Raw genomic sequence first — 25,763 nt, forward strand, 5'->3', positions numbered from 1 at the left:
GTCCAGAGCGTCTTCGTCGGATTGGGCTTCCTGAAGGAACCTGAACGCGTGGGGGAAGAGAGCAGGAGGGAGGGGGGAGAGGGTTACAGGAATGACAGTAGGTTAGGAGTGATGAGGGCCGACGAGAGAGGAGAAGGTTTTACACGATGAAAAGCACAGACGACTGACGGAAAAGGGAGGTTTTGGAGGGAAAATTATATTGGAGGATGATGACGCAAACCTGAGATGAGATCAGAGACCCTCGTTGATATACACGGCGACTGCCGGCGTCCGTATAATCAAAGAGCACCAGGCGTGAGTGAGCAGGCAGGCAGGAGCATGGCCCACGGCAACCGGGTTGGAGTGGGCTTAGTCAGCACTCACGCGCACCCTCTTCCTTCCCGCACCATCCCGCCCCCCTGCTTGCCCCCCCCCCGCCCTCCTCCTCCTCCTCCTCCTCACCTCCTGAAGTCCCGCACCACCGCCCCCACTCCGTACGCGTGCAGCTTGGACTCCAGCCAGCCGGGGTTCATCAGCAACCTCCTGAGCGGCTCCAGCTGACCCGAGCCAACCAGGTGGTGGGATAGCGCCTGTGCGACCGAGGGTGGCCGGGGAGGGGGGTAGGGAAACCCCGGTGCGTGAGGTGAGCAAGTAGGTGAAAGGGGAATGATTCGTATGTCATATGAACAGAATACACCAGTGGATGTTAATTACACACGTGCCTCGTGCCTTGGCTTTTTACTTGGAACACATCATTTCTGTGGCTCAACCCACAATCCTTGCAAAACAAACGCACAAATAAACGCACACACGCATTGCCGCTTCCAAGACCCCTGTATGCCCGCAAACAGGAATTTCTTCCACTTTCATCCACACACTACTACCCGCAAAACCTCAAAACATGCAAAGCCACATTCAAAGCACATTCACACCTTCACAACCGTCACATAAGCACACTCACATACATACATGCGCACACACACACACGCACACACCTGTATGATGTAGCCGTCATCCCTCAGCGCATCCAGTGGCACCGTGCCCCTCCGTGAGTAGCCCTCCACCAGCTGCCGGTGCACCCCCGCCACCACCTCGGGCCACGCCGCTGCCGCATGCGCCACGTGCTGCTGCGCGGGGAGGGCCCAGCAGGAGCCGTCCTCCAGGGAGGCCAGGCGGAGGATGCCTAAAGAGGCAAATGCGCGGGCGGTCTGGAATAGGATGGGGGGGGTGTGGGAAACACACACATACACACACAGCCAGGGGGAAGGTAAAGGGAGCGAGACGGTGGGATGGGGGGAAGGAAAGGTGGGAGAACAGGTTGACCGGGGGGAGGGAAAGACGAACCACGAACGTGGGTGAGGGAGGGGTGAGGGGTGAGGCAGAGGTGAGAAGGAATTATTGGCCCACCACGGGTTAAGATTTAACTGATCCAAGAACCGAGTAAAAAACGCACACAGGCAACGCTGATAAACGACGGCCGAGAACACCACGAACCGCAATCCAACCGACACACATGCCCAGCAAGCAACAGGCGCCGCGCGGTAACTGTAACAATAGCAGCAAGAGTACGAGCTGCAGTGGTAGCCAGCCCACCCCACCCCTTCTCTCCCGACCCTACTCACCCCCAGCGCCTCCTCCCCACTGCGACAGCCCCACAGCCGGCCCAGCACCTCCAGTGGCACCGGTGTGTCCAGGGGGATCGCGCCCAGAGGGGGATAGGCGGAGGACAAGGGGGCAGGCGGCTGGAAACCGGGAAGAGGGTCGTGCGCGGGGGCCAACGCTGCGCGGGAGGATGGGAGGAAAAGGGGGAGAAAAGGGTCGAGAAATGGCTGGCAAGGAATGCAGCACAAGGCATTCCAAAGGTCCTAGTGAAGCTGCTGCCAGTAAGGGCCGTGCTGCTCATGCAGAGGCGCGGATACGCAGATGCACGATAAGACCCTGGCCCACTGATGCTGACACTGGCACTCGCACAGACAGAGGCCCGTTGGCCTCTATGGCCTCATTCCGTGTTCCACCCAACACTACAGCTACCCACCCCGTGGCACAGTCGCCGCCTTGTCTCCACCCACTCCCATCACGTCCGCCGCCTGAATGCTGCTCAAACGAGCCTGCGCACTCGACCGTGCAGCCTCCAGCGGCATCGGAGAATGACCGCCGCCGCTGCCAGCTGCCCCCATGGGCCCGCCCCTGCTTCCCCGCGCCGCCATCAACGCCTGGTACTGCCGATCACCGGTAATGCCCTCCGCGGCAAAGCTGCTGCGGTTGCTGTTGACCTTGGCGTCTATGCTAGAATTCCGGTGACCTGCCGTACCGCCACCTTCAAATGAGACCCCCGCGCCCCCGCCGGGATTGCGTTCGTCGGTGGTAATGGACGCCGTGTCGTTGGCAGCAGCGGCAGCAGCAGCGGTTGGGGCTGCGCCCGCATTACCCGGTTCCGCGGAAGTGCCAGGGGACCTGGGGGAGCACAAAAGAGCCCCAGTGAAAGCGAGAGGGCCAGCGGCACATTTGTGGGTTTCGGCCAGTCAATCAATCAACGAAAAGACGGAAAACCAAAAAAGCAAGACAAGCGCAAAAGACTGCCACCGGCATACGTTGTAGTATATTCTGTGTTGTCGTATTCCTGGGATGGTCTCTCAAGCCCGGAGTAGATGGAAAGATGCTATAAGGAAAGAGGAGGACTCCTAATGAGGAGGTGGCCTTGTACAGGAAGTGGTGTTACGTGATCAGAAGGTATTGTTTGGCGCTAGCCCTTGATGCGAAGGAGGCGAGATGTGCGATGTGCCCCTGCATCCAACCCCGACACTGACCTACGCAGAACATGGACGGCATGAATTGATCTGATTTGGGACTAACTGGGCTAGCTAAAGCGGTAGGCATCGAGAGAGACCGGAAATGAAATAAAAAAGAGGAAAAGAAGGGAGAGAAACGTACGAGGAGGAAAGCGTCGTAACCGTCAGTACGGGAGCACAGATAGCCACGTAACATGAAAAGAGACGACGGGAAAAATAACATCTGCACCATCTGAACGAGGCGAAAGTTGTCGTTTTTAGGGTTTGGGGGGTTTGGTTGTGACGCAAGAGGCGGCAAATACCGTTACAGAGAACTTCACTACCCAACGGGGCTTCAGCGGTTTTACTTCAGCAGCTTTGGGAAAGCACCTTTGAAAATTGTTAACGACGCAGCAACTGGATTAGTTTTCTAAGCAAACGAAAACGACATTACGCGTCGGTACCCCTTGCTGACAAAGTCCGAACTTGTTCTCCCGAGCCGAGCCGTGCGAAGGTAATTGCACTTTGGGGACCTTCAAGGCTACGGAGCTGAGGGGCTCAGGGCCTCGAGAGGGTCAAGAGGTTTGCCGTCCCCCCTCGGCCATTTTCCTGGGTGTGATTCAGTCGCGTGTTAATACTTCGAGGACAATACTTCCTTGCTTGCACTGCCACAGCAGTTATGGTACGGCAAAGAAACCACAGCACAGACTCTTTAGTAGCAGCATATAGAAGCAACGTAACAGGTGACGGCAAGGGGAAGAAGAGGGGGTAGGTACTCGCCAAGCCGCTGATGTAACGGCGTATATGCATTGTTGGCATTAAGATGGGTTATGCAGGATTAAGGTAAGCACTAGCCGGGAGCAGAGTTCTAGGAAATGAAAAACGGGTTTACAAGGATGGATGGCTAGAACGATAAACCATAACCCGCGAATGGTGGTGACATCGGAGGGTGCGGGGGTTTATGGGGTTTCCAGGGCGGCGCCAAGCCAGGCCCAAGGTCTATTATCTCGTCATATTAAGCTATGTGCATACGGGAGACTATGCTTTTTCTGCAAGACGGAAATTGGGGAAAAGAGTTGCGGACCCTGCCATGAAAATGGAGAGGGGGAAGGGCAGCGGCCCAGTCATATGGACTGGGATTTCCAGGATATGCAGCTTCCAGGAGACGACACTTACGCGCGTCGGCCCGGGGCGGCTGGCAAAGAAGGCTGAAAACACCTATTATAAAAGAAGCGGGGCTTTTGTATATGACGTAGGTAGTATTGGGGTTACGCTTGCTCCTACTGGGGGTACGCTACAAAGAGTGAATGCGCGCATCGGAGACCCGGCGCAAACGTTTTAGGATGCCTGCCAGATGCCCACGAAGGCATGCGGCAGAAATAAATGTGTAGGAGACCCTGCAACACGCTGTCGCTACCTTGTCGGTCGGAACCGGCACAAAAGGGCAAAACGAGAAGCATGACTGCATCAGCACCTTTTATCGTCGCATTTGCCACGTGATGACGTGCCGCTTTTGTAGCTGTCCAGGCGGTCTGCGGAAAAGCCGAAAAGGTAATGAGCTTGGCTTTACGGTCCACCCTGTTTCGACAGGGTCGTCCCAAAGGCTACAAATTAACAGCTCTATATCTCACCATCTTTAGACGCTTCGCCGGTTCCTCCATTGATGTCGTGGACGGAGTCACGGACCTGGACAGTAGGACCGACACCATCACACAGGAATGGAACGCTGGGGGCCGCCGTGACAACGCATACCTGTTTTCTTGGGGCTGATGTTGCAACCCCATCGAAAGGAACACCCGGCGAGCTGGCAACAGCGACATTAGTAGGTTTGCCGTCTGAAGCTCCGACTTGTAAGTCATCCCCCGCGGATCCTCCACCTGATCCTTCCACAGATTGAACACAGCCCATGGGTGTAAATGATGTGCCCAAGGAGCTAGACCTTAATGCATACGCGGAATCCGTCCTGTCGACGCAAGAACTCTGCTGGTATCTCCGCTTCTTCCGACTCCTTCTGAATCCATGGACAGCCACAAACAATGCTATTACAGAAAATATGGTTATACCGAGGGTTGCGTGCATGGTTACAAAAGTGGCCTAACTGTCTGTCGTCAAGGTCCGTGCAAGTTCGGGAAGTGGCCGTAATCCTCACACGAGAGGTTTGGCTATCAGTTCAACGGTCATTGGCCGTGCATTTGCTGCCGCCAAGTCTGTTTGCCAGCGCGGACAGAGGCCTGTAACAACGTTCGTTTCCCCACCTTAAGAAAAAGAATTAGGACATGAAAATGCCCGTATGCCTTATGTCATTTTTGGATCATCAACAGACGGTTGGGATAGCATTGGCTTAATGCCAAGCTGTCCAAAGGTTGTTGGTCACACCCATTTACTGGTGCAATTCACGCGAAGAAGATTTCCAGCAGTTATAAATTTGCAGTAAACATTTTGCATAGGGCCAGAGCGATACATGCAATCAAAGACCTTGTTGGAAATTAGTTGGCCCTGTCCATGAATCATATGCCAGGTCGGAACGTTGGTTGACCCCTCCTTTCATTTAACTTAGGGAAGTGCATAGATAGTTACACTTATAGTATATATAGGATTTATGCGGACCTAAAAATTAAGCGCCCCGACTGGCCAGGCCTTGCGTGAGTCAAGGCCAGGGAAAGACCCACTACCTAATTATATTTCCACCTTGTCATACAAATACAACGTAGCATGGCTGTAACACGGACGGCACAACCAGGCACCAGGTTGCCGACCCCAAAGGGCAGCCAGTTGGAGGTGTCCTTCCGACGTCTGCTCGAAAGCTGCCTCAAGTAAGGCCCAATACGCGCGATCGCGGGCCACATCAAGAACGCTGACGGGCAGCGCCAGCCAACCGGCCCCCTGCCTCATCATACACGCTGCGCACATGTATACCCACGACTGTATATGCATATGCATAAACAGTGCCACAACTCCAGGCAGCCTGAAACCCCAACCCCGATCAGCCTCCGGTTCAACGCCACGCCTTCCGTTTCTTGAGCTGTGGCCTATACACTCCCCTCCGATAGAGGTGGTGGGGGTGGAACCGGTAGTCCACCTTACCTTACCTTACCTTACCACTCCGCTTGCGACCTGACCCCGCACCGGCCGGCATGCCCCGCCAGTTGTCCAATCTAACCCAGACCAGCAACGCAATCCGCACCTATAGGGCCCACGGCGTTACCAAGCGTTGCACGAGCGTCTCACACCCCCACCGGGGCGCAGCCCGCATTATAGACCATAAGCTGCAGTAGCAGCCACCCAACAGCAGCCACCCAACAGCAGCCACCCAGCAGCAACAGCTAGATAGCAGGACTTTTGTTTATGATCAAGCCCTCGTGGCCCTCATGCCCCTCGGGTCGTGTGCGCGTCTCTCCTTTTTATATTTCCCGTGGCATCACAGCCCCCCAAATTACCACCTTCCCACTCCACACCTCTCATTTCTTCTTCCGCTATCTTCGCCACTCGCTCCCCTTGCCTTGCTCCTCCGCATCCCTGTCCACGGCCCCGCTGACCCGGCGGGACAACCTCACACACCCCAACACAATCCAAACAGCCCAACGACACCATGGCACTCCCATACACGAACACAGGCACCTGAAAACACTGGATGCCTCAGCAGCAACTGCCGCAGTGGCAGCAGCCAGCGGCAGCTCCGGCGCAAGCGCCCTAGCGGATGGCCTCAATGGCCGCGGCGCAGTGGCCGCCGCCACGGGCGCTGCCGGCACCAGCAGCGCAAGCAGCGGCGACTCCGTCAGCGGTGGCGGCGGCGGTGACGTGGACATCGCCGCTCGAGTGCTAAAGATGCGCCACGTAAGTCCCCCACAGCTGTAAACGTGAAAAAACTGTTTTCCAGCTTCTCGCTATCAAGCGCCGCTGCCTCAAAAAGGGGATTTCTCGCTACGTATGTTGGGATTGCTCTGCCTAAAGCTAACCCCAATTCCCCTTACATCGCTCCCACACTGACGGGATAGCGAATGGCTATGGGGATGGGGAAAAATTTCCCCCCTTTTCCTTACGCCCCCCTTCCCGCGCCGCCTCGGCAACGCCCCGGGTGGGCCGGTGCAAGTGCCCCCCTTGCCGGCCACATCGCGTTCCCCCACGGCCTTTCCTACCGCTAGGCCTCCTGCGGGGCCCCCTGCTAGTGTGGCGGCTGCTGGTGGGGACTACTGCGCCTTATGCTTAATGTCACATTGCTGCTGGTGGTGGTGGTGGTCATGTTGATTCTGCTGATCTTGCCGTTCTTGTTGGTGGTGTCCTGGCAGTACGTGGACACGCTTCGGGAGCTGCTGGCAGACCTCCGAGCCCAGCAGGACGCCCTAGGGTGAGTCAGGGCACCTGGGGGGATGATTGAGTTCATGGGTGTGTGGGTGGCTGCGGGAGTGCGATTTTAAGCATGTTTCCCGCCTGTCATGCGATGTCGCCACCAGGCGTAACCACCACTTCACCACCGGCGCTCCCCGTCCTTCACTCCCCTCCTGGAGAGTACCTTTCTAACTCTGGTATGTCAGCATCACTCGTCTGTGCTCTGTGGTCCGTCTTCACGCCTCCACTCCTAACCATCTCATCATCGCCACCACGGCACCCGTGTATCTCTATGTATTGCGGGCTCCCGGCTCCACCAGTGCCCGAGTGCAACCGAACAACTTATTTCCCAACGATCTAACTGATTGCTGTCTGCACGGCCGTGTACTGGCATTCCGTTCCTGTGCCTTCCCCGGCCCATTGCACGGCGTAGATTGGACGCAGCAACGCTGGATCTGTACGATACGCATCTTAAGGCAGTTGCGGCTGCCGTACCCAAGGTGCAACTGCCGCCGTACTGCCAGAATCTTATCACCGGCACGGCAATAGCCGCCGGTGGCGGCAGTAGCAGCAGCGCAAGCCATTCGGCGCCCCCTTTGTCGTACTTCACACTGCCGGCAGCAAGGTAAGGAGCCGCGGTGAAACGCGGCTCCGGAAAGCCTCCACCATCCACCTGACCTTTTTCAATCCCCAGTACCCTCAAGAAGCATTTCTGCTCATCCGCTCCCCTTTTTGTTCAGTCACTTTCCCAATCGTGTTTCGTGTTTCCCGTCTTCCCCTCTGGGCTCTCGTCCGTATTTTGCTCCATCCAGAATATTCCTGTGCCTTCCTCCATGCGGTTGTTCCGTCGATCCAATCGCGAAAGGCCCAGAGACCACCCATTCTGTAGGAATTATTTAATTGGAATCAATTCACTCAAGAGCTGCTCGCTGATGTTTTCTGATGTTAGTCCTGGAGATCCGAATCCGCCTCCCCCGCCACGATGGCCCTCCCACGGGCTGCAGACCGGGGATGGCGACGCCTGCTGGCGGCGGCGGCGGCGCTGGCGGCGGCGGCCGTGTCGGAACCTCGGGCCGTACAGCTACTGCTGACGTGGCGGGACTCAGCTCGGCGGCATCCGAACGGTGAGAGGTTGAGGGGGAAAGTATGCGATTAGGAGTATGAAAGGGAAGAAAGCCAAGCCAGGACAACGGAGGAGGGAGGAAATGGGCGGCAAAGGGACAAGGCAATCACAAAACCTTGCGGTCTCTCCTTGCCCACGCTCCGTCGCCTGAATACACCTCCACATGGGGCCTGTTCCTTCCTTTTTTTCCCCCTGCAGCCTTCGCGGGGCAGAGGCCGCCCAGGCACTACTGACGGATGAGCTGGTGGAGCTGACGGCAGCACTCAAGGCCAACGCAATGGGCATGGCGGGGGCAGTGGCCGAACGGGGCAAGCTATTGGATGTCACGGATGCGGCCCTAACGGACAGCCTGGTGGCTGCCAAGCTGAATGCAGCGGAGGCGGGGAGGCAGGTCAAGAGGTGAGGATGGCGGCCAGGACCGCGGCGTCCACGGGACCGTCAGGGTCCGAGTCCTCATAACGCCCACGCCGGGTTTCCCTTATAACCCTCTACGCCTCTGCTTCGCCCTGTTCTGATTCCTGTGCTTCCTAAATACAGATGTTTGAGGGATTTTCTTGAGTTGTTTGTAGCTTTTGGACATTAGCGGGCGATTTCTGCAGTCTTTTAGAAGTTTGCACTGATCACCGCGGCCCGGTCACCACTGCCGCCGCCGCCGCCGCCACCACTCCTTTATCGCCAGCTTATACTGCTCCACGTGCTCCCTGGATTCGCAGGTCCGGCGGCACACTGTGCTTCACGTGCATGATTATGCTGGTAGTGGGGATGGTGTTTACCGCAATGGTGGTGTACATCAAGTTCACGCACCTGGTTGGATATCGGGCCGCACCCGCTGGGGCCCCGCCTGCTGGATGGATGAGCTGGTGGGGGTCATTCCTTGGCGGTGCTGGTGGCGCTGCAGGTGCTGGCGCTGGCGGCACGTACGGCACCGTGGCCGGTGACGATTTGAGGGGGTTAGACTGGGACCAAGCGCAGGGTGGGGCGGCGGGGCCGTGGCACGAACACGATGGGGAGCTGTGAGGTGTTGTTGCATCGGTAGGGAGAGAGGGTAAGAAGAACCACCGACGATAGGAGCAGATATACTGGAGAGTGTGCAATCATATGCGAGAAAGCATGAAGCCTGGGAGAAATGTTAACCCCTCAAATTCAACTGCCGGTTGGGAGAGGGAAGAGTAGCGAGGAAGAGGGTAGAGAGAAGGCAAGGGTGCGGAGATCTCTTTCCCTTGACGCGTAACCATGAGGGGAGCAGGGATGTAGAAGGAGCGGAATAAGGGAGGAGGAGGTTGGGTTGGGCGGCGGACATTGCGGCGAAAGCCACGCCCTCGAGTTTCTGCCTGGTTCTTACAAGTAGCCAATAGAGCCCCCGTCCCGATGAGCCCATGTGCTCCCGTGATCCCGTACGTAATTACGTACGAGTATCGCCATTGGCAGTCATTCGCGCCCCGCAGTCGGGGGGCCCCATGCAGGTGCTCCGAGCAGCGCCTCAGCACTCAGCCAGCTAGCCAACCGGCAAGGCAGGCCATCTAGCTTGCCTAAATGCAAGTACATATACACTTTTAACTTCCAGGAAGTCTAGGTCTCGTCTTGGTGGTGCCTTTTCGGACGGAGGATGTCCCCGAAATTGTCGGCCTCATGTCCTGTTTTGCGCTGGAAACGACTGGGAAGGAATTTCCTGGGTTCGCCTTCGTATCGGACCTGGAAAACGAAGTGCTCACCACAGCCAGCAGTACGCCGATGGCAGCCGCGTGGGAGGGTTGAAGGGCATGACCCTCACTAAACTACTGACAGCGACTGAATCCTCAGATGTTCAACAGGATAATTGGTTTACTCAGTGTCGGGCATGGGGCAAGTTCCTCGAGGCCGCCAACGAGGTGTGACGGGTTCGAGGGTTTCTTTCTTGCAGTCTAGCACCGGTGGTCTCGCAGGTGTTGACTGTCGATGTTGGTTCGATCACGGTATGTCGGTTATTGCGTCAGGCGCACACATTGACGTACCGTTAAACGCTAAAAAACGTTTCTAGCAGGCATATTCTTTTACCACGTATCGGTTAAGCTCATGCAACCGACCGGTGCGGCCAGTATTATGAATTACGATAAATGAATTACCGGCTACGGAAACAGACCGAAAATCCGATCAGGAAACAGACCGAAGATCCGATCAGGTCACCAGTGCTGTCCGCACCCAAGCGCTGTGTAGCATGTAATGCCAGTTGAGCAGTTCAGCGGTTGCTGAGGAACCTTGCTTGGGATATGCTGCCTGGTTCCTGGTGCAACGGTGGCTTAAATTTACCGGGACTTCCCGTATAATCTAGTTCCACTATAATTCCAACAGCTAATTCGAGCCCTCCGCAACAAATGGCGACTACTTCCGATGGCGCAGTTAAATGCTATAATTGCACAACATGCAAGTTTTTACACGGTAACCAGGATAACGTTACCTTGTGTATATGGGCCATAAAGTCAGTGCCTTCGCCATTCTTTTTATTTAAGGTACGAGAGGCGTCCTACGCTTCAGCCTTAACGTATAACGGGTTGCGTCTGGTACGGAGGCCGTACCAACGCGGCAGGGTCGTCCGCAGGGTCTTCCGAAGCTTAATTTACTGTCGCCGTTAACTGTCATGACCTCCCAGGCAGAGTTAAGCAGTACAGATCTTACCTTAGGAATCGTTACTAAAAACTGGTACTGTGCTAAAGCATAAGCGTGATACGGAACCCATTTTACCGTATGGTAGCAATGGCACATACCACAGGATTGCCCAGGAAACAATGACAGGCATAATAATCGGCGGAATAATCCATATTTGGTCCTCACTTTCCTTCCGAAGCAACAGATGCCGCAGAAACCGACCCATGAACGATAGCCCCAAAGCCGTAAGGCAAAGAAGTATGTTGCAGCAAAGCCAGGGTTAGATTGTAGGTCTTTCACGGACGCAACATGCAACGACGATGCGCATCGATCACGACTGCGAAACAGTACGTCTGGGAAACCGTACAAAGTACAAAACAAGAGTCGCTAATCCCATACATGGACGCAGGAGACTGATTTCCTGCATGGATGCCCAAGGCTGCCTATATTTTCAACTCCCTCCTGCCCAATCCTGGCTTTTCCCCCTCCCTCTTTCGCTCGCTCGCTCGCTCGTTCACTAGACCTGTCGGAGCGGCGAAATTTCCTTGCAGGTACTTGTTTTAACTTATGTTACTTACATTTGTTGGACAGAGTTAGACGACAACAGGTAGCTCTTGCGCCCGCCTTAGGCCGGCCGAAACGGCAATAAACTTCTGCACACTACCAGATGCTTGGGGCCCCGTCGCCACTGAAGACATCGGTTGGCGCCAGTCCATGTTTTCGACCCAAGGGTCATACCCCACACCGAAGCCGGGGCCTGAGTCCCGTACGGCGCCCCATTTGCGTACGGAAGGGAGGGCGGGCATCGCGTCGGTAGCTATGGCACCAGACCCTTGGCCCCGATACAGATGGGGGAATTCCATGGGCCGATCCGGCAGCAGCAGTAGCAGCACTGACGTCGGCGCTGTACGGGGCGGGGTTGAACTCGGCAGCAGCGGTCGTGCTGCCTACGTCAATCTCAATGTACGGCCTATCCTGCCGGCCGGCGCTATGGACAGCATCTCTTAAAAATACTGGAAAACTGCTATTACTTCTGCTGGTATGCTTAATGATAGAGTGTATTTTTTTCACGCTCACGAGCATAAAGATTCCTCGTTCGAATGATGACTAATTGATGAGGATTTTGATTAATAAGCATTGAACTGAGCGCTGAGGGAGCTCCCGCGGACTGGAGGCGGCAGCGGTGCTGGAGCGCTCGTGGTGGTGCCAGTAGCCAGGACAGCTAGATACCGTTCTCAGAGCGATCTTTGCAGTTGCCATAACGGAGGTAGCGCCCTTTATTGATGAACAATCCCCCAACCACCTCAACTGCACAGATAGCTTTTTGATACAGCCGGGACATCCCATTATGCCAATCACCATAAAGTGTGCATGATTGCCTGGACGGAAGCCCATGGAACTCTGAATGGAAGCCCATGCTTGGGATACCTGATGCGTTTCTTGAGTTAGCAGGGTTGGCGAATCCGTTTGTACGGCACAAACGTGCTCCCCACTGGTGGACACGCCTAGCTTTGCCCAACAGGCCCTTAGTTCCCATAAACCAAGATAACACAAGCGAAAAAAGGTTTGTCAAGTCCGCAACACCATACTGTCCAGTGTCCACTAGTACACTTTCAACGTTGCCATCCTTTGTTCCCACATATTTTCGAACATGCAGAGCTCTTTGTAGCCACACCCAAACCTAAATTATTAATGGAACAGAAACGCACCTGGATTAAGGCGGCTGTGTTGACCGCTGCGGCACTGTGCACCGTACGTCATGTCGCTGTACATCATCCAACTCTTTCAGCTAACCAACGGCAACTGCACCCTAGCCTCGTCCTGCTGGACATGGATGTATAACGACTGTAAAGTGATTGTTTCGGACTGCTTGGCGTCGCACTTATCGAACTCGTGAACCTTATGTTACATAGTAATTTTCATTTGTAAAAAGTTTTATGAAATTTGTACATGCGTCGAGTTAGATTTTTTTTCCTTGAGGAAACTGTGGCTTGGGCTGAGCTGACGATTGACGATGTCCTTGGGTGAAACAGCGCATGGGCTGCCTGTTGAGTACGCCTTCGTCCCCGTCTTCTGCAAATATTCCTGCTGGTGCTGTTCAACCTCCGGGGTGCGAGGCGAGCAATGCCCAAGGCGTCCGTCATCTGAACACCGCTAACAAGGGGAACGAGGTACACTTCTCGACACCGAATGGCTGCGTAGCTGGGATTGCTGCCGATGCTGGCGGCGGCTCTCATCCGACCGGCCCAGCAAGCAGCAGAGGTGACTCTGGCAAGCGCGATGGGGCTGCGACGCCAGTACACGATAGGCCTGCTGCCTCAAATTCTGGTCGAAAGGTTACTACAAATAAGCACACGCTTTCTGCTGTTGACAAGGTGTGTGGAAAGGGCATGATTGTTACGGCTTGTCTCAGCTCTGTCCGCGCGTGTGTTCTTTTTGACACCTAGTGATTGCATGTACAGGGCACCCAGCTTATCGAGTCTCTCTCGGTGATTGAAGGCACTGCAGTCGAAAAGGTCGAGGCTTTTACAAGTCTTTTGGTCGGTGAAAGCTACGTGCAGTTTGCGAGGTGAGAATTAACTGCAAGGTGTTCACCGTCATTTATGTGTAACAGTTTCCTACTCCGTCGCGCAGCATCTCTGTGGTCAGCGAAGATGAGCAAGTCTTCATGGTCCTCACAGCATCGGGTGTTGGATCGGATTTCCTCCCGAAACACTATCTTCTAAATGTGGATAGTTCCCATTGCTCTGTCCAGCGCGTCCTTTCTGAGGGCACAGCTTGCTTCTGGGCGGCGGGCGAGCACAACGCAAATGAGCTCCCAGAGGACTGGAAGTGTCTGTTCAAAATGCAAAAGCTTAAATCATTCCTGGCAGTTCCAATTAAGGTTGGGGGCCAGCTCGTTGGCGTTCTGAACGTCGCCCTCGTCATAGAAGTGGATGAACAGAAACACTGGTAAGTCCCGCTGGTCAAAGCAACTTTATTTATTCTGCTTCCCTCGAGGTGGCTTGCCCCGGCGATCGGGCCCGCAGTACTAAACCCATTTCCCCTCGGGGTCTTCGTGTGGTGGTAGGTGGGGCCTTCAGCTGCGGCTACTGGCTGCCGTGCTGGCGCAGCATTTTCATGACGCACACCTGCGATCCAAAATCAGCTGGTTACAGAGCATTGCAAAGCAGGAGACGGTTGAGCAGCTGAGCATAGCAATTCTCAAGGTGGGTGGGGAAATCGACATGCCAGGGATGTGCAATGTTCAATGTTCCGTTGGCCCGGGCGGATAATGTTGCAAAGCCCGCGATGAAGGCCGCCTGCATAGCATGATGCCAGTTTTCCGGGGCAGAAATGGGCCTTAAAGCTGATGGGGGCCCTAACGGGGGAATTACATGTCTATGCGGGATATTGGGTAAGAAGCACATATGGGCCGTCCAATCAGTAACAAAGAGCCGCTTTCTTTATTTTCCCTGGGATTCACTGCAAACGGCAATCGGCAAGTCGTGTGCGACTACCCTTCGGCTCTATGGAAAATGGGCTATTTTAGAAGACTGCTAGGACGCCTTGGCGGTTGCACTAGCACAAGGGTGTTGGCAGGGAGGGGCAAATCGCAAGTAGTCTAGGCCCCGGGCTGCTGGATGGACTTTGCACAGTAGTTACGAGCTCCTGTTACATGGCTGCACGGGGTCAATACAATAGGGCACCAGGACTAGGAATCTGACTAAGAGTGTGCACGTACACAGGACACGCGTGTATGCTTTACCGTCATGGTGTTGCGAGTTGTCCAACCTACGTGTGCCGCCCGCGTGTGCCCACGTGAAGAAGGGACTGCGGGTTCCGTAAAGCGGAAGTTAAAAAAGTGTTATAAGCGCGTGTTCTTTTGTTGGTCTTGGCTGCGGTCTGTGCATTCACGCCCGGCAGTGCATTCCATACGCGAAGACGCCTGAGAGCGGGGCGCAAGCTGCGTTCCAACTTGCCCTGACACCCTCGGCGCTGGGCATCCGCCCATGCTGCATCTGGGATGCCCATTCAAGGGAATATTTACGCCTTTGGACAGCTCGCAGCTGCATGCAGCAACCCTTCCCAAATGTATGGGCCTTCCTGTGATGCCGGCCATTGCGAGGCTGAATCCGCCGTTGCTCCCTGGCTGCTGCTGTCATTTCCAGGGCCTGACGGGCATCTTCGATGCGCTGCAAGACCTATCCTTCTACATTGCATTGGTTCTGCCGGGTAGACCGTGCGCAATTATGTTTGCGCTGAGCCACGAGTTGGTGATGGAGACGGCAATGGGGGAGCGCAGATCGCCTGACTACAGGGAGCGCGTGGTGAGGGCCCCTTCTGTGGATGGGAACCCTCAGTGTGGCAAAGACTTGAACCTACCCACACGTGTCCGCTCTTTGCAGGCGATGCATGGCTTCATGTCGAGCGAGACGCTGCTGGAAAACGCTCTTGCGACGGGCCAGGTGATGAAAGTGGCCAACATGCGCCGCTACCTGCGGCTGTACAAGACTGGCGCTGACGTGGCAATTCTGTACAAGCTGGAAGGGCGCTCGCCCGCCAGCGCCATGGTCCTGCCACTGGTGGCACCCGATGCGGCGCGGATTGGGGGCCTATATGCGATCTCTAGGTAGGATGGATACACACATGGCAATGTGTTGGAGGAATCGGCATCAAGGGAGGTTACGTGGGAATGATAGTAGTGGTGGTGATGCTGTTGGGAGGTTACGGCAAGACAGGTCAAAGCCAAACCAAAGGCACAGATGTGGTGCAGCTTGGGCTAAGCGCAGCGAGGCAGGTAGGCTGGGGCATTGGACGAGGCACTGGAGTTTTTCGAAAACATCGCTTAGAAAGGGAGGGAGAGGAGGCGTGTGAGGCGGCTGTTATGTACTTGATGCTGCAGTGTGCAGGCGGTGGAAGGATTACTGACGTGCAGTAGCAGTGGGACTGGGCGTCGAGGGCCACAAAGACAAGGGCCATCACAAGGCATTGAACTGTGATTGGCCTCTGAAACGGATAACAAAGGAGCTGGAGGGCTTGGGAGCCGGGATCATCTACGCCGGATGCGGATAGCCTAGGTGGCCTTGGTGGCGTGATCATTTGGTGTACGGCTCTACATGCGCCCAGACCCCTTCTGTGTCAAGTCAACACTGTCCTCATCGCTGCATGTGGTGACCCTCCGCGGCACGTGACCCTCTCTGGATGTGTTGTTTCCTGACCGATGTCGCATCCTGTCCTGGGTTTGCGACTATGTTTCCTTACATTGCAACCCGCTGCGTTTCCCTGTCCTAGCCGGCACTCTTAGCTGTGGCGAACCCCATTGCCTGCAGGACCGCTACGGATTTCGGCATGGTGCGTCGCGAGCTGATGGACCTTGTGAAGCTCATGGTGCCCACGTTACAGCAAAAGCTGTATGCGGAGCTCAGCAAGAAGCTCATAGAAGTCAGCGAGGTGCGCCTGGAGTGAGGCTCGGGAGTGGGGCTGATAACTGACAATGTGATGATGGGTAGTTAGGAAAAAAGGGGAGTGCTGCGGACCTGTGTATTGGTTTAGGTTGTGGTTGTCGGGTGCGTGTAGCCGATGGTTTGCGTACGATTGCGGTAGGAGGTTAGGGTGCGGGTAGGCGCTGGGGTTTTGGGGCGGTTGCTTGTCTGTGCTTTCACTGTTGGTCGGTCTCAGGTCTGGTGGACGTTATGTGGAAGTCCGAATGGTGCTGTATACAAGCAGGGCTGTGTAAGTCCGCGATGCCGTACTCCTGGTTGACGAGCGCTAAGCCGGTGAGACCTACTGGGGGCCTTTCGGCGCACCGGTGCATGCGGAGGTATGAGCTGGGAGGTATGGTGTGGATGTGGCTGGTATGGGCCGGGCACAGGTTCTAGCAAGCACGTCTGCTGGGGCCCTGTCGAGTTGCTGGTGGGAAGTTGCGGGTAGCCGTGATGCCTGTCGGTCACGGGGACTGTTCTGGGTGGCTGCGTTCGGGTTGTTGTTGGAGCACTTCTAGGGATGGGAAGGGGAGGCCGCTGGTTGCAGCGACAAAGGGGGTACGCAAGGCGAGTCATCAGAGTGGAAATACTGATCCACAAGGAACAGAGAGGTAGTTTGCGGATGTCCTGTTTGCTTCCGGCGATGCTCCGGGACTGCTCTAACCCTCTCCTGCGCCCAGTCCTCCATTTGGCAGCACCGTCCCACTCAGCCGAATGAACTCTTCCTCGCCACCTCATGTGAGTTCAACGCAGCTTTGTTTATGAAGTTAATATTGTATCTCAAGGTGCAGCGTACGTACCCTTCCCCTCCTTTGTGTCCTTGCCCCAGCGGGTCTTGACAGTTGTTCCCCACGCCCTCTGTCCGCTTCCCCATAACCTGCTCCCCACATCCAGAGCTGCAAGTTCGAGTGTCTCTCCGCCACGGGCACTATGGCCAAGGACGAGCTGGCTACCAGCGACAGCGCCACCCTGGAGTCCACCAAGGACCTGGTGCTGGGCACAAGGCCCGAGAAGGACGCGCTGATTGCGGAGCTGCAAGAGCAGATTAGGAGGCAGCTGGCAAAGGTGGGACAGTTGCGTGTTTTTGAGGTCGCCTGGACCTCGCATAGTCTGCATGCCTCTTCCAAGGGCAGCGTCCTCACTTGGTATTTCAATCACACATTCGTTACGAAGCCTCATCACCGTGCATGCTCGGTCGTAAGTATTTCAGGTGCTGGCTTTCCTATCGCGCGTTGGCCACGTGTCAATCTCTGCGACGTTACCCTTCCCCTGTGGCCCAGGTTTACAAGGGGCACCCGGATCCAGGGCCGAACAACCTGCTAGAGGACCTGGAGGTTTATGACGAGTTGGGGCGGGGAGGTTACGGCACCGTGTATCGGGCGGTGAGTGGCGGCGGCACCGGGAACCACAACGGCATTGTTGGCGTGGGGGCTGGACTCCAAGAGAGTTCGTTCCTGACATTTTTGAGGTTATCCCGGTTTTGCTGGATAGGGTTGTACACGGCTGAATTTCGAAAACGCCCAATGGTTCAGCCATGTGCAGAGTGTGGCGACTATTCTTCTTAACACAAATGTTCCCATCTCGGAAGAACGAGAAAGACTGGCTGAGTCGTTTGTCCTGCACGACCTGCTTACACCTCGTAAGCAAGGCCTTCCAGGCCGACAGATTTTAAGGTGCTCACCAGACAACAGCCAAGACAAGTCGTGTGTGTCTTCATGTGGTCATTTGCAGGGCAGGCAATAACCGGCTTTAATAATGGTTTGGGTTCTGGGTTAAACATCCTTGCCTGAATAATTGCGTCCCAGGCCCTAAGAAATAGCTTTGACACGTTAAAAGTCAGCGAACTTTAGCACTCTATCACTGCCATGGTCAGCGAAACTACTTCTCGAAGGCTGCCTAGGAGGTTTTCGAAGATGTCCGAAGGAAAAGGTCAGGTCGACAGGAACGCTTTTGGAGACGGCCTCAACAGGCTAGAACGTTTCAGTTACTTTCAGGTACCCCGTTGCAGGACCCCGGCTGAACACGTTGACGGGATAGCACAATGGTGTCTGGATGAGTTATCGGTCCCTAGTCTATCTGGGTTGTTGGTGGCAGCTGGTGGTGCTCATTGCCGCACGTGCTGCTGCGATATTTTATTGCGTGCTTGTCAGGTGCTGACCATGCCTCACTGGCATCCTGGCTGGGCGCCCTCTCACCTTGCCTTACCTGCCTGCCGGTCTGCATCTTTGCGCTATACGGCCTGCCTACCCACTTGCCTGCATTCCCGTCAACACCTGGCATGCGTGCCTGTGCTGCTGCAGCAATGGCCGCAGCAGCGGTTGCGACTATCCACTTTTGGCAGGTTAGGAACGGCTGTTGTCAACTCCCCAGCAGCTTTCCTACCTCTCCGCCCTTGTTCGGGCCTTCACTTCGTCTTTGTCTCTCCCCTTCATGTCGGCTTACTGTGTACCTTGTACTTTATCTCCTTGCCGTTAACTCCCCAACTCCCCGGCAGATTTATAAGGGTCAGCTGGCGGCGGTAAAGGTGGTGTGCGACCGCGATGTAGATAACGGCTCCCTCAACGGGGCGCTGGAGTTGGCGTTGCTCACCTCCATCAGCCACCCCAACATCATTCAGATCCACACCTACTACGCCGATGTGCCGCTTAACTGCATCAAGTTCGTTCGTGGGCACAACAACCCGACCAGCCAGCGAGAGGCAAAGGAGGCCGCTGCTGGCGGTGGCGGCGGGCTCGGGGGCCGCGCTGCAGGAGGCGGCGGAGCCGTGGGTGGAGGGCTTGGCGGCGGCAGCGGCAAGGAGGCTGGCAGCGGCAAGCTCAACCGGCCAGGAGAGCAGAATTGCCAGGTGGTGAGGGGGGATTATGTCTGGGCTGCGATCCATGGAAGATCGGGATCAGGACATTTGCTCGGGGCTGATGAGAGCGAGGTAACGGGCGACGGAACACAGATGCGTCAGGACAGAACGGCAGAACAACAACCCCCTAAGCAATGACCATGGGCACGGAACGTCGTGGGTTTAACGGCTGATGGAGTCGGGGAAGTACCACAGCGGGCGCGAACGAGTCTGAAGACTAAACACGTACGGCCTACATAGTGGTTATCCTCAGGCGTTGAGGGTGTGTGGACAGGGTTTGCCAGGATTTGCAGCGGGATGGCTCCCCTGGTACTCTCCCCGCGCAAGGGCCCATAGGAGATTCGGGCGGCTCAGCCTAGTGAGCCTAGTTGCAATACCTGGCGTTGACCCCGTTCGCGGCTGTGGATCACTGGAAGTGGTGGGCTGCGGCCATCTGCAGGTTTTGGTGATGGACTATTGCGACATGGGCTCCCTGGCGGATGTGCTCAACACCAGCTTGCTACGCCACCACGCCGGCAAGGTGGCCATGCCGGCTATCCTGCACTGCCTGCTGGAGGTGGCGTCGGCGCTGCACTACCTGCACTCCATTGGCATCGTGCACTATGACCTCAAGCCCGAGAACGTGCTGCTCAAGTCGTCCACCATTGACAGTCGGGGATTCAACTGCAAAGTGAGTGACGAGTAGAGGGTGGGGCTTCTTAGAGCCTTCTTTGCTTGCAGGTTGCCTTGTGGCATCTAGCGTTTAGCCATGTAGCTTAGCGTTGTCGCCGGGGCACCTTTGGGAGATGGCATTGCAGATGCTGTGGGCCCCTGGCAACAAAGATGTCAGGTGCGTCGGGTTGTTAAGGTATGCCGCGACCCACACGAAGATCAAGGTTTTGGCCAACAACAATAAAATGCCTGACTCGGGGAAATGAACCCCTCCGTCTTTCAGAAGTGCTGTTCTGGCCTTCTCCCCTCTGATCTGGTCTGCTTCCGTCTTGAGTATTTAGAGGGAGACCATGAATCGTGCTTTACGCAGGTTGCGGACTTTGGGCTGTCCAATATCGTGTCGGACAACAGCTACTTTAACAAGCACGCGGAGGGTACCATCACCCACCTTGCACCCGAGGCCATGCAGCCCAACGGGAAACTCACTAAGGCAGTGGACGTGTATGCGGTGGGTGTTGCTCTAGTGTGTGATTGCGGGTGGAATGGAGGTGGACGTGAAGGGAAAAGGAAGGGTATGTCAGGCAGGAGGAGCGTTTGGGGTGAGTAATAGGCACCAGGCTCGTAGTTGGATTGTCCTGGTTATTGATACACTCTAGCTTGGAGGGCCTGGTGCATATCTGAAGTAATGGAGGCTGAATCCTGGAAGATGGGTGAGACGTAGGGGGATGTTGCGGGTGATTGCACGTGCTGTTGACACTACGTAACACCGCCGCCCCGCTGCTTCTACCTTGGTCACATGAAGTAGAGCCTCTCCCCCAGTCCTTGCTGCATGATAGCTGTAAGGGCCCTTACCCTCTCCTCGTTTTCCATTCACCCAAGCCCTCTTCCCCGCGTGTTTCCCTGTGTTGAGCAGTTTGGGATCATGATGTGGGAGCTGTATACCGGACTTCGGCCGTACACGGGTTATCGTACCATTGACGTTGCGGTCAAGGTGTCTAAAGAGGGGCTGCGGCCCGAGTTCCCCTCCTCCACGCACCCCTCGTTCAAGTAAGCAAGGAGGCGCGGAATATCTGTATTCCACCCCCTTGTCCTTATTCCCTGTATTGTCTAGGCTATCCTGTCTTGCCTGCGCAAACAAGCCGCGTTCGGGGGCCTAGGCATTGAATTGAAACGGGCCGGACCACGCATCAGACACGTACGAACGTATGGCGCGCATGCGTGCATGTGCACACCCTTCCAAGGCTCTCCCATACCTATTTTCCTCCTTTCTTCCCCAGGGAGCTGGCCCAGCGCTGCTGGCAGGGCGACCGGCGGTTGCGTCCCACGTTCCGACAGGTGATGGATCGCATTCATGAGATGCTCAAGGATCACGAGCTCATGGGCCGCGAGTCGTTATTGACGTTGTCATCGTCTGCGGCTAGGCTGCCCGTGTACCCAGAGTACCTGCAGGTGGGGCGTGGTGGGGTTGCTACAAGAGGCTAGCTGTGTGTAGGTTCAAACCGCAGACCCTTACACTAAGGGAAGAAATGAGTCTCTTTTCGCACCCGTGCCCCCACGCACAAGCTCTCGCGCGCTGCGCGCAACTCAGCTCTTATGAGCTCCGACTTCTCTCCTTTTTCGTCGCTCTTGTTCAGGATGCGGCCGACAACGAGTTCCCGCTCCATATCCTCTAGCTAGGCAGGCGTGGCTGTGGGCACGGCTGCACATATATCGGCGAGTCCAATGCCCCAGCAGTACCGCGGGACCAGCGCCAGCGCCACCAGCAGTAGAAGCAGCAGAACATCAGCAGCAGTGGCCGGCAGCACCAGCGCCGACCGTGTGAACAAGGAGTGAAGCGCTCCCTTGTCACTGGTGACATTGTCTTCCGGCTTCCATATCATCGATCAGTTGCTATTGATGTTCTCCCCATGTTGAGCATGTAAAACATTTGTATGCATACAGATGCAATGGTTGTTGGTGGGTTTTGTGACGTGCTGCAGTAAAAGCGAAGAGTTTCGGTATCGCTAAGTGCGGATGACGACAGCCGCAGCCGATGTCCAATAATGCCATACGGCGCGTGTGCTAGCCCACAGGCAAATGACCTGTGTCTCTGCGTTTCTGGACTGAGTGTTCACGGGCCCTGCCGGTCAGTCGGGCGATGCGCCAGGGGCTGGACTGCACTGGAGTTTTTCATGTATCCGCCCAATTTCCTTCTCCGTGCCACTGCGCAGTGGGGTGTGTGCAGGGAGGAGCCGGCTTTGACAGGCGGTCCGGCTTGCACCTGGTTGTTTCGCTGTTAATTTCTTGTGCCGCTTAGCCATCGCCCCTTTGCCTTCGTTCTGGAAGGTCATCGGAACGGGTCGAGGCTGTTTCTCTTGGGGAAGGTTGGCCGCTGTGGAGGCGGTGAAACTGGGGCACGTGGCAAGGGTGGGTTGAAACGCTCGGTCAATAGCGGCAGATATGTGCGTTGCGTTTTGGCCTGAAGGCCGAGAAGGAAAGGAAGAGGCCGGGGAGGAGGAAGAAATGCTGGCTTGGGTTCCCCATGCAGGGATTTAGTTGCGCTTGCATGCGGCATGGCGAGGACCAGTAGCAGATGTGTGTAGAGGCGCTCATGTAAGGCCAGTACTGATATGCCTACTGATTGAATGGCTTAAAACACGGGGTGGGGTCATGATTCAGTCCAAAGTTCATTACAGTTCATCACACTTAATGGTATAGGCGCTAAGATGGGATTGACATTACCGCTTGCACGATGTTTTGTCAAGGCAACGGCTGGGATCTGACAAGACACATTTGATGGAGCATGTTCAATAGCTCTACAGGGATAAAAGGTTGTGCGTCCTGGGTAGGGAAGGGACGCGATGATGCAGGGCTGGGCTGGGCGGCGAATCCCGGCGTGCAACATAACCCATCTTGGTTTTGACACCGAAGGCGTTGGGAGGCGCAATCGCTGTGCTTTTACGGGTTTCGCGCACCGGGCAACGTGAACGCGTGAACGTGCCACCTGCTTGTGCGTATGCGTGAACGTGCTTGCTTTATCTGTCTTTCCGCTCCATGCGCCCAGTTCGTCTGCCTGGCTGCCTGTTCGTCTCTTTCCTGCCTTGCCCGGCCTGCTTGTGCTCCTTGCTGCTTGCACCTAGGCGTTTGGCGTGTGACGTAGCGTCGGGGCCTGTCGCGTCGCGGATTTCGTAAAATGGGGAATTGAAAATGACGCTGACAAGGGTTGCAGATTCCCCTCCCGCGGTGGGAACAACGTGGTGATGATATTACGGAGCTCTTCCAGCCACTTTTGGAACTACAGAAGCGAGCATGCTCAATGCGGATTTCAAGGTATACGGGTAACGTCCGATGTATGAGTTTAAAACGGTATGGAGGTCTCATTGGAACATTCTTGGCTGCGCTATTGCAGCCACGTGGCGGGTAACGTGTGATGCAGCCTTGAAACGAACCACGAGGGAACGGGACGGTGGAGGTCGTACGGATATGCTGTCGTGTCGTGACTGTGTTAGCATGCGTACTGTCTTTCGGCACGCACGGGTGCAGTGTCCATACATGTTGCCAAACAAAACCCAATTGTCGGTGTCTGAATGAGTTATTTCACTTGCCAACTCCCTGATCGTTGCAATTGATGTAGGGAACTATGTGGGGAAATCGACTTTTCTTTCATTCAGGCTGCCTCGCGCCGTTCGTTGATACTCGGTTATGTTACTGGAGTTGTTTTTGTTATCTTTGCGAAAGCTTGTGCCGTTGTCGTGCGACGGATGAACCTGGGCGGTTACCATCATGTAGTATGTCAGGAGGATGTGTCATACGCAGAAGGGGGGCCAAATAGGGTCTCTGGATGCCAACCCGTCCGCCGGTGGCTGTGACGGATAGCATCCGATTATTCCGACGGTAACGGTGGGGGCGGCGGCCATATTCGGAGAGCACACGGCTCGGGGGGTTGTGCAATGTCGTGCCATATTGGTTGGTACTGTGCCGTCGCCTGGCTGCAGGGATCCGGGTCGTCTTGAAGGGTTTCACCTGCCAGGTCGTGCGCCATTGCGTGATGTCTCCATGGAAGGGGCATGCCGTGAAGGCAGCACGACTTGGCGCAGTGACAGAAGGGCATTGGTCACGGTAGACACGGGAACCTATCGATATTGCGCAAGCTTGTTGCTTCGGCTGCCGAGCATGAGATGTAAAGTCTGCTGGCTTGCGCACCTTGCCAAGGTGTGTGCATCCCTCAGTCCGTACGTACATTCATCCACCAGCCTTCCATCAATAAACCTGAGCTGCCTGAGCTGCCGGTACCGAGTACCTGGCATTATTTCGGTTCGTAGAGTGGCTGCGTTGCGTCAGGACCCTCATGATGCGCCAGAGGTCACCTGAATGGCAGTTTCTTGCAGGGGGTCGTTATATGCATGCATCGAACGCACGGCACCCTTTGGAAGATGACTCCATTCCGCGTCCGTGGCATTTCCACACCTGCTGGACACCCACCCTGCTGCCAACTGGATGTCCTCTCCGGAGTAGGACGGCCCGGATAACGAAAAGATATGGCAGCATTCGACATACACGCATGCAATTCACTCGCAGTGCTGCTGGGCTCGGCAACTGGTGCGAAGGATACGTCCTGTTACATCAAAAAAGATACAGGCGTGTTGGACACTTAAGTTCAGCCTAGTCTGCATTCCCCACTCTTCGCCTGGAATTAGGCATCGGGAAGCAAATGAAGGCCATTAAGAGCACTGCTGCCTCCGAGATTTGAAACTTCGAAATTGCCAAAAATTGCCGCTGGCCCTATCACGTCGATTGTGGTCCTGTTTTGGACTCAGCCTGTGCTCCAACAGCCATCAGCAGTATCGCTGCAGCAGGTGGTATCAACATCAGGTACAGGAAAAAATACGCCCCCGAATAGGATTATTTGATTTTAGAGTTTCTCAATGGTGGGTCTTCATCCTGTAAGCCTGATGCGTCTGAGCTGTATACCTAAAAACGAAGCGTAACCAGCTCAGAACTCAAGAAGCCCGAGCTACATATATGAGCTACATATAGGTCTTTTCACTTTGGACACGTACAATATTGTTTCACCCGATTTGGAGTTGGATACCCCAGGCTCACGTGGTTTGGAACAGAACGTAGGCTTGAAAAAACCTACATGTTGATATAAAGCTCGTTTCTGGTTTTCGAGTTCTGAGCTGGTTACGCTGCGGTTTTAGGTATACGGCTCACACGCATCAGGCATCCATTCAAACCCATTTAAGCATAGGCATTCCAAGTCCCAATCGGGCGAAACAAGCATGTAAACTTTCGCTGACAGCCCAACCCAACCCAGCCCAGCCCAGCCCAGCCCAGCCCAGCCCAGCCCAGCCCAGCCCAGCCTGGAAGGCTATTGGGACTGACAATCGCTGCTTACACTATCGGAATGGGTTCCGTTCGAGTCCTTACTTCGAGACCGTAGGAGGGCGCAATCCACCCGCCTTCGACCTCACGGCTCTCCCTACTTCGCAGCAACAACAGCGCTGGTGGTCTCTGGAAGGGGAACCATAGGGGGCCACTTTGGGCGCCATTTGCCCACGTGGAAGAAGGAGATGTCCCGCAGCATGTCTGCAATGTGTCCTAGTTTCCTACACCGGGAGCGCAAAATTGGCGTATGGTTGTCAAGCTCAAGCACATGGACATAGCCCAGAAGGGCTATCGGTGCAGCTACAAGACGCGGAAGGTTGTGCGGCAGGTGAGTATGAAGGCGGACATGCAGGTTGCATTTTACCACACATAGTCCTGTTTGCATTCATAGCAGATTGTTGTTTCTTCACGCTCCATACCTGTGGAGCCTTGTACAATATAAACGCCTTGCCTTATGGTTGGTTGAACAGCCCGTACTACGACACAAGAATCATGCGTAATCTCGTTGCATCCTGGCGGGATCCCGTGCTGCTGCACGGCGTGGGAAGCATCGCACACCTCCCCCTGCACCCCCCCATGAATTCTACCCGTCTGTCCGTGGACGTGCG

The 25,763-nt window shown here is 55.6% G+C and overlaps 2 protein-coding genes across 2 annotated transcripts; both read left to right on the plus strand.

Annotated features, from left to right (window-relative positions):
• Positions 1–5,459: 5,459 nt before the first annotated feature.
• use1 (Qc-SNARE, USE1 family) lies at positions 5,460–9,213 on the plus strand (the record flags this gene model as incomplete). The annotated part of the gene is made up of 7 exons (XM_002945584.1): positions 5,460–5,560; positions 6,362–6,581; positions 7,034–7,092; positions 7,507–7,698; positions 8,078–8,197; positions 8,395–8,595; positions 8,910–9,213. 7 exons carry the CDS (start codon positions 5,460–5,462, stop codon positions 9,211–9,213), a joined length of 1,197 nt encoding a protein of 398 aa, XP_002945630.1.
• Positions 9,214–12,510: 3,297 nt separating this feature from the next.
• Positions 12,511–21,461, plus strand: VOLCADRAFT_85795 (uncharacterized protein; the record flags this gene model as incomplete). The annotated part of the gene is made up of 16 exons (XM_002945585.1): positions 12,511–12,570; positions 13,069–13,193; positions 13,453–13,770; positions 13,889–14,027; positions 14,970–15,128; positions 15,207–15,430; positions 16,131–16,251; positions 16,480–16,533; positions 17,178–17,348; positions 17,564–17,665; positions 18,778–19,131; positions 19,577–19,807; positions 20,072–20,296; positions 20,702–20,835; positions 21,066–21,237; positions 21,423–21,461. 16 exons carry the CDS (start codon positions 12,511–12,513, stop codon positions 21,459–21,461), a joined length of 2,628 nt encoding a protein of 875 aa, XP_002945631.1.
• Between the last annotated feature and the right edge of the window lie 4,302 nt (positions 21,462–25,763).

The sequence above is a fragment of the Volvox carteri genome, assembly GCF_000143455.1.
Source record: "Volvox carteri f. nagariensis unplaced genomic scaffold VOLCAscaffold_1, whole genome shotgun sequence".
NCBI lineage: Eukaryota > Viridiplantae > Chlorophyta > Chlorophyceae > Chlamydomonadales > Volvocaceae > Volvox > Volvox carteri.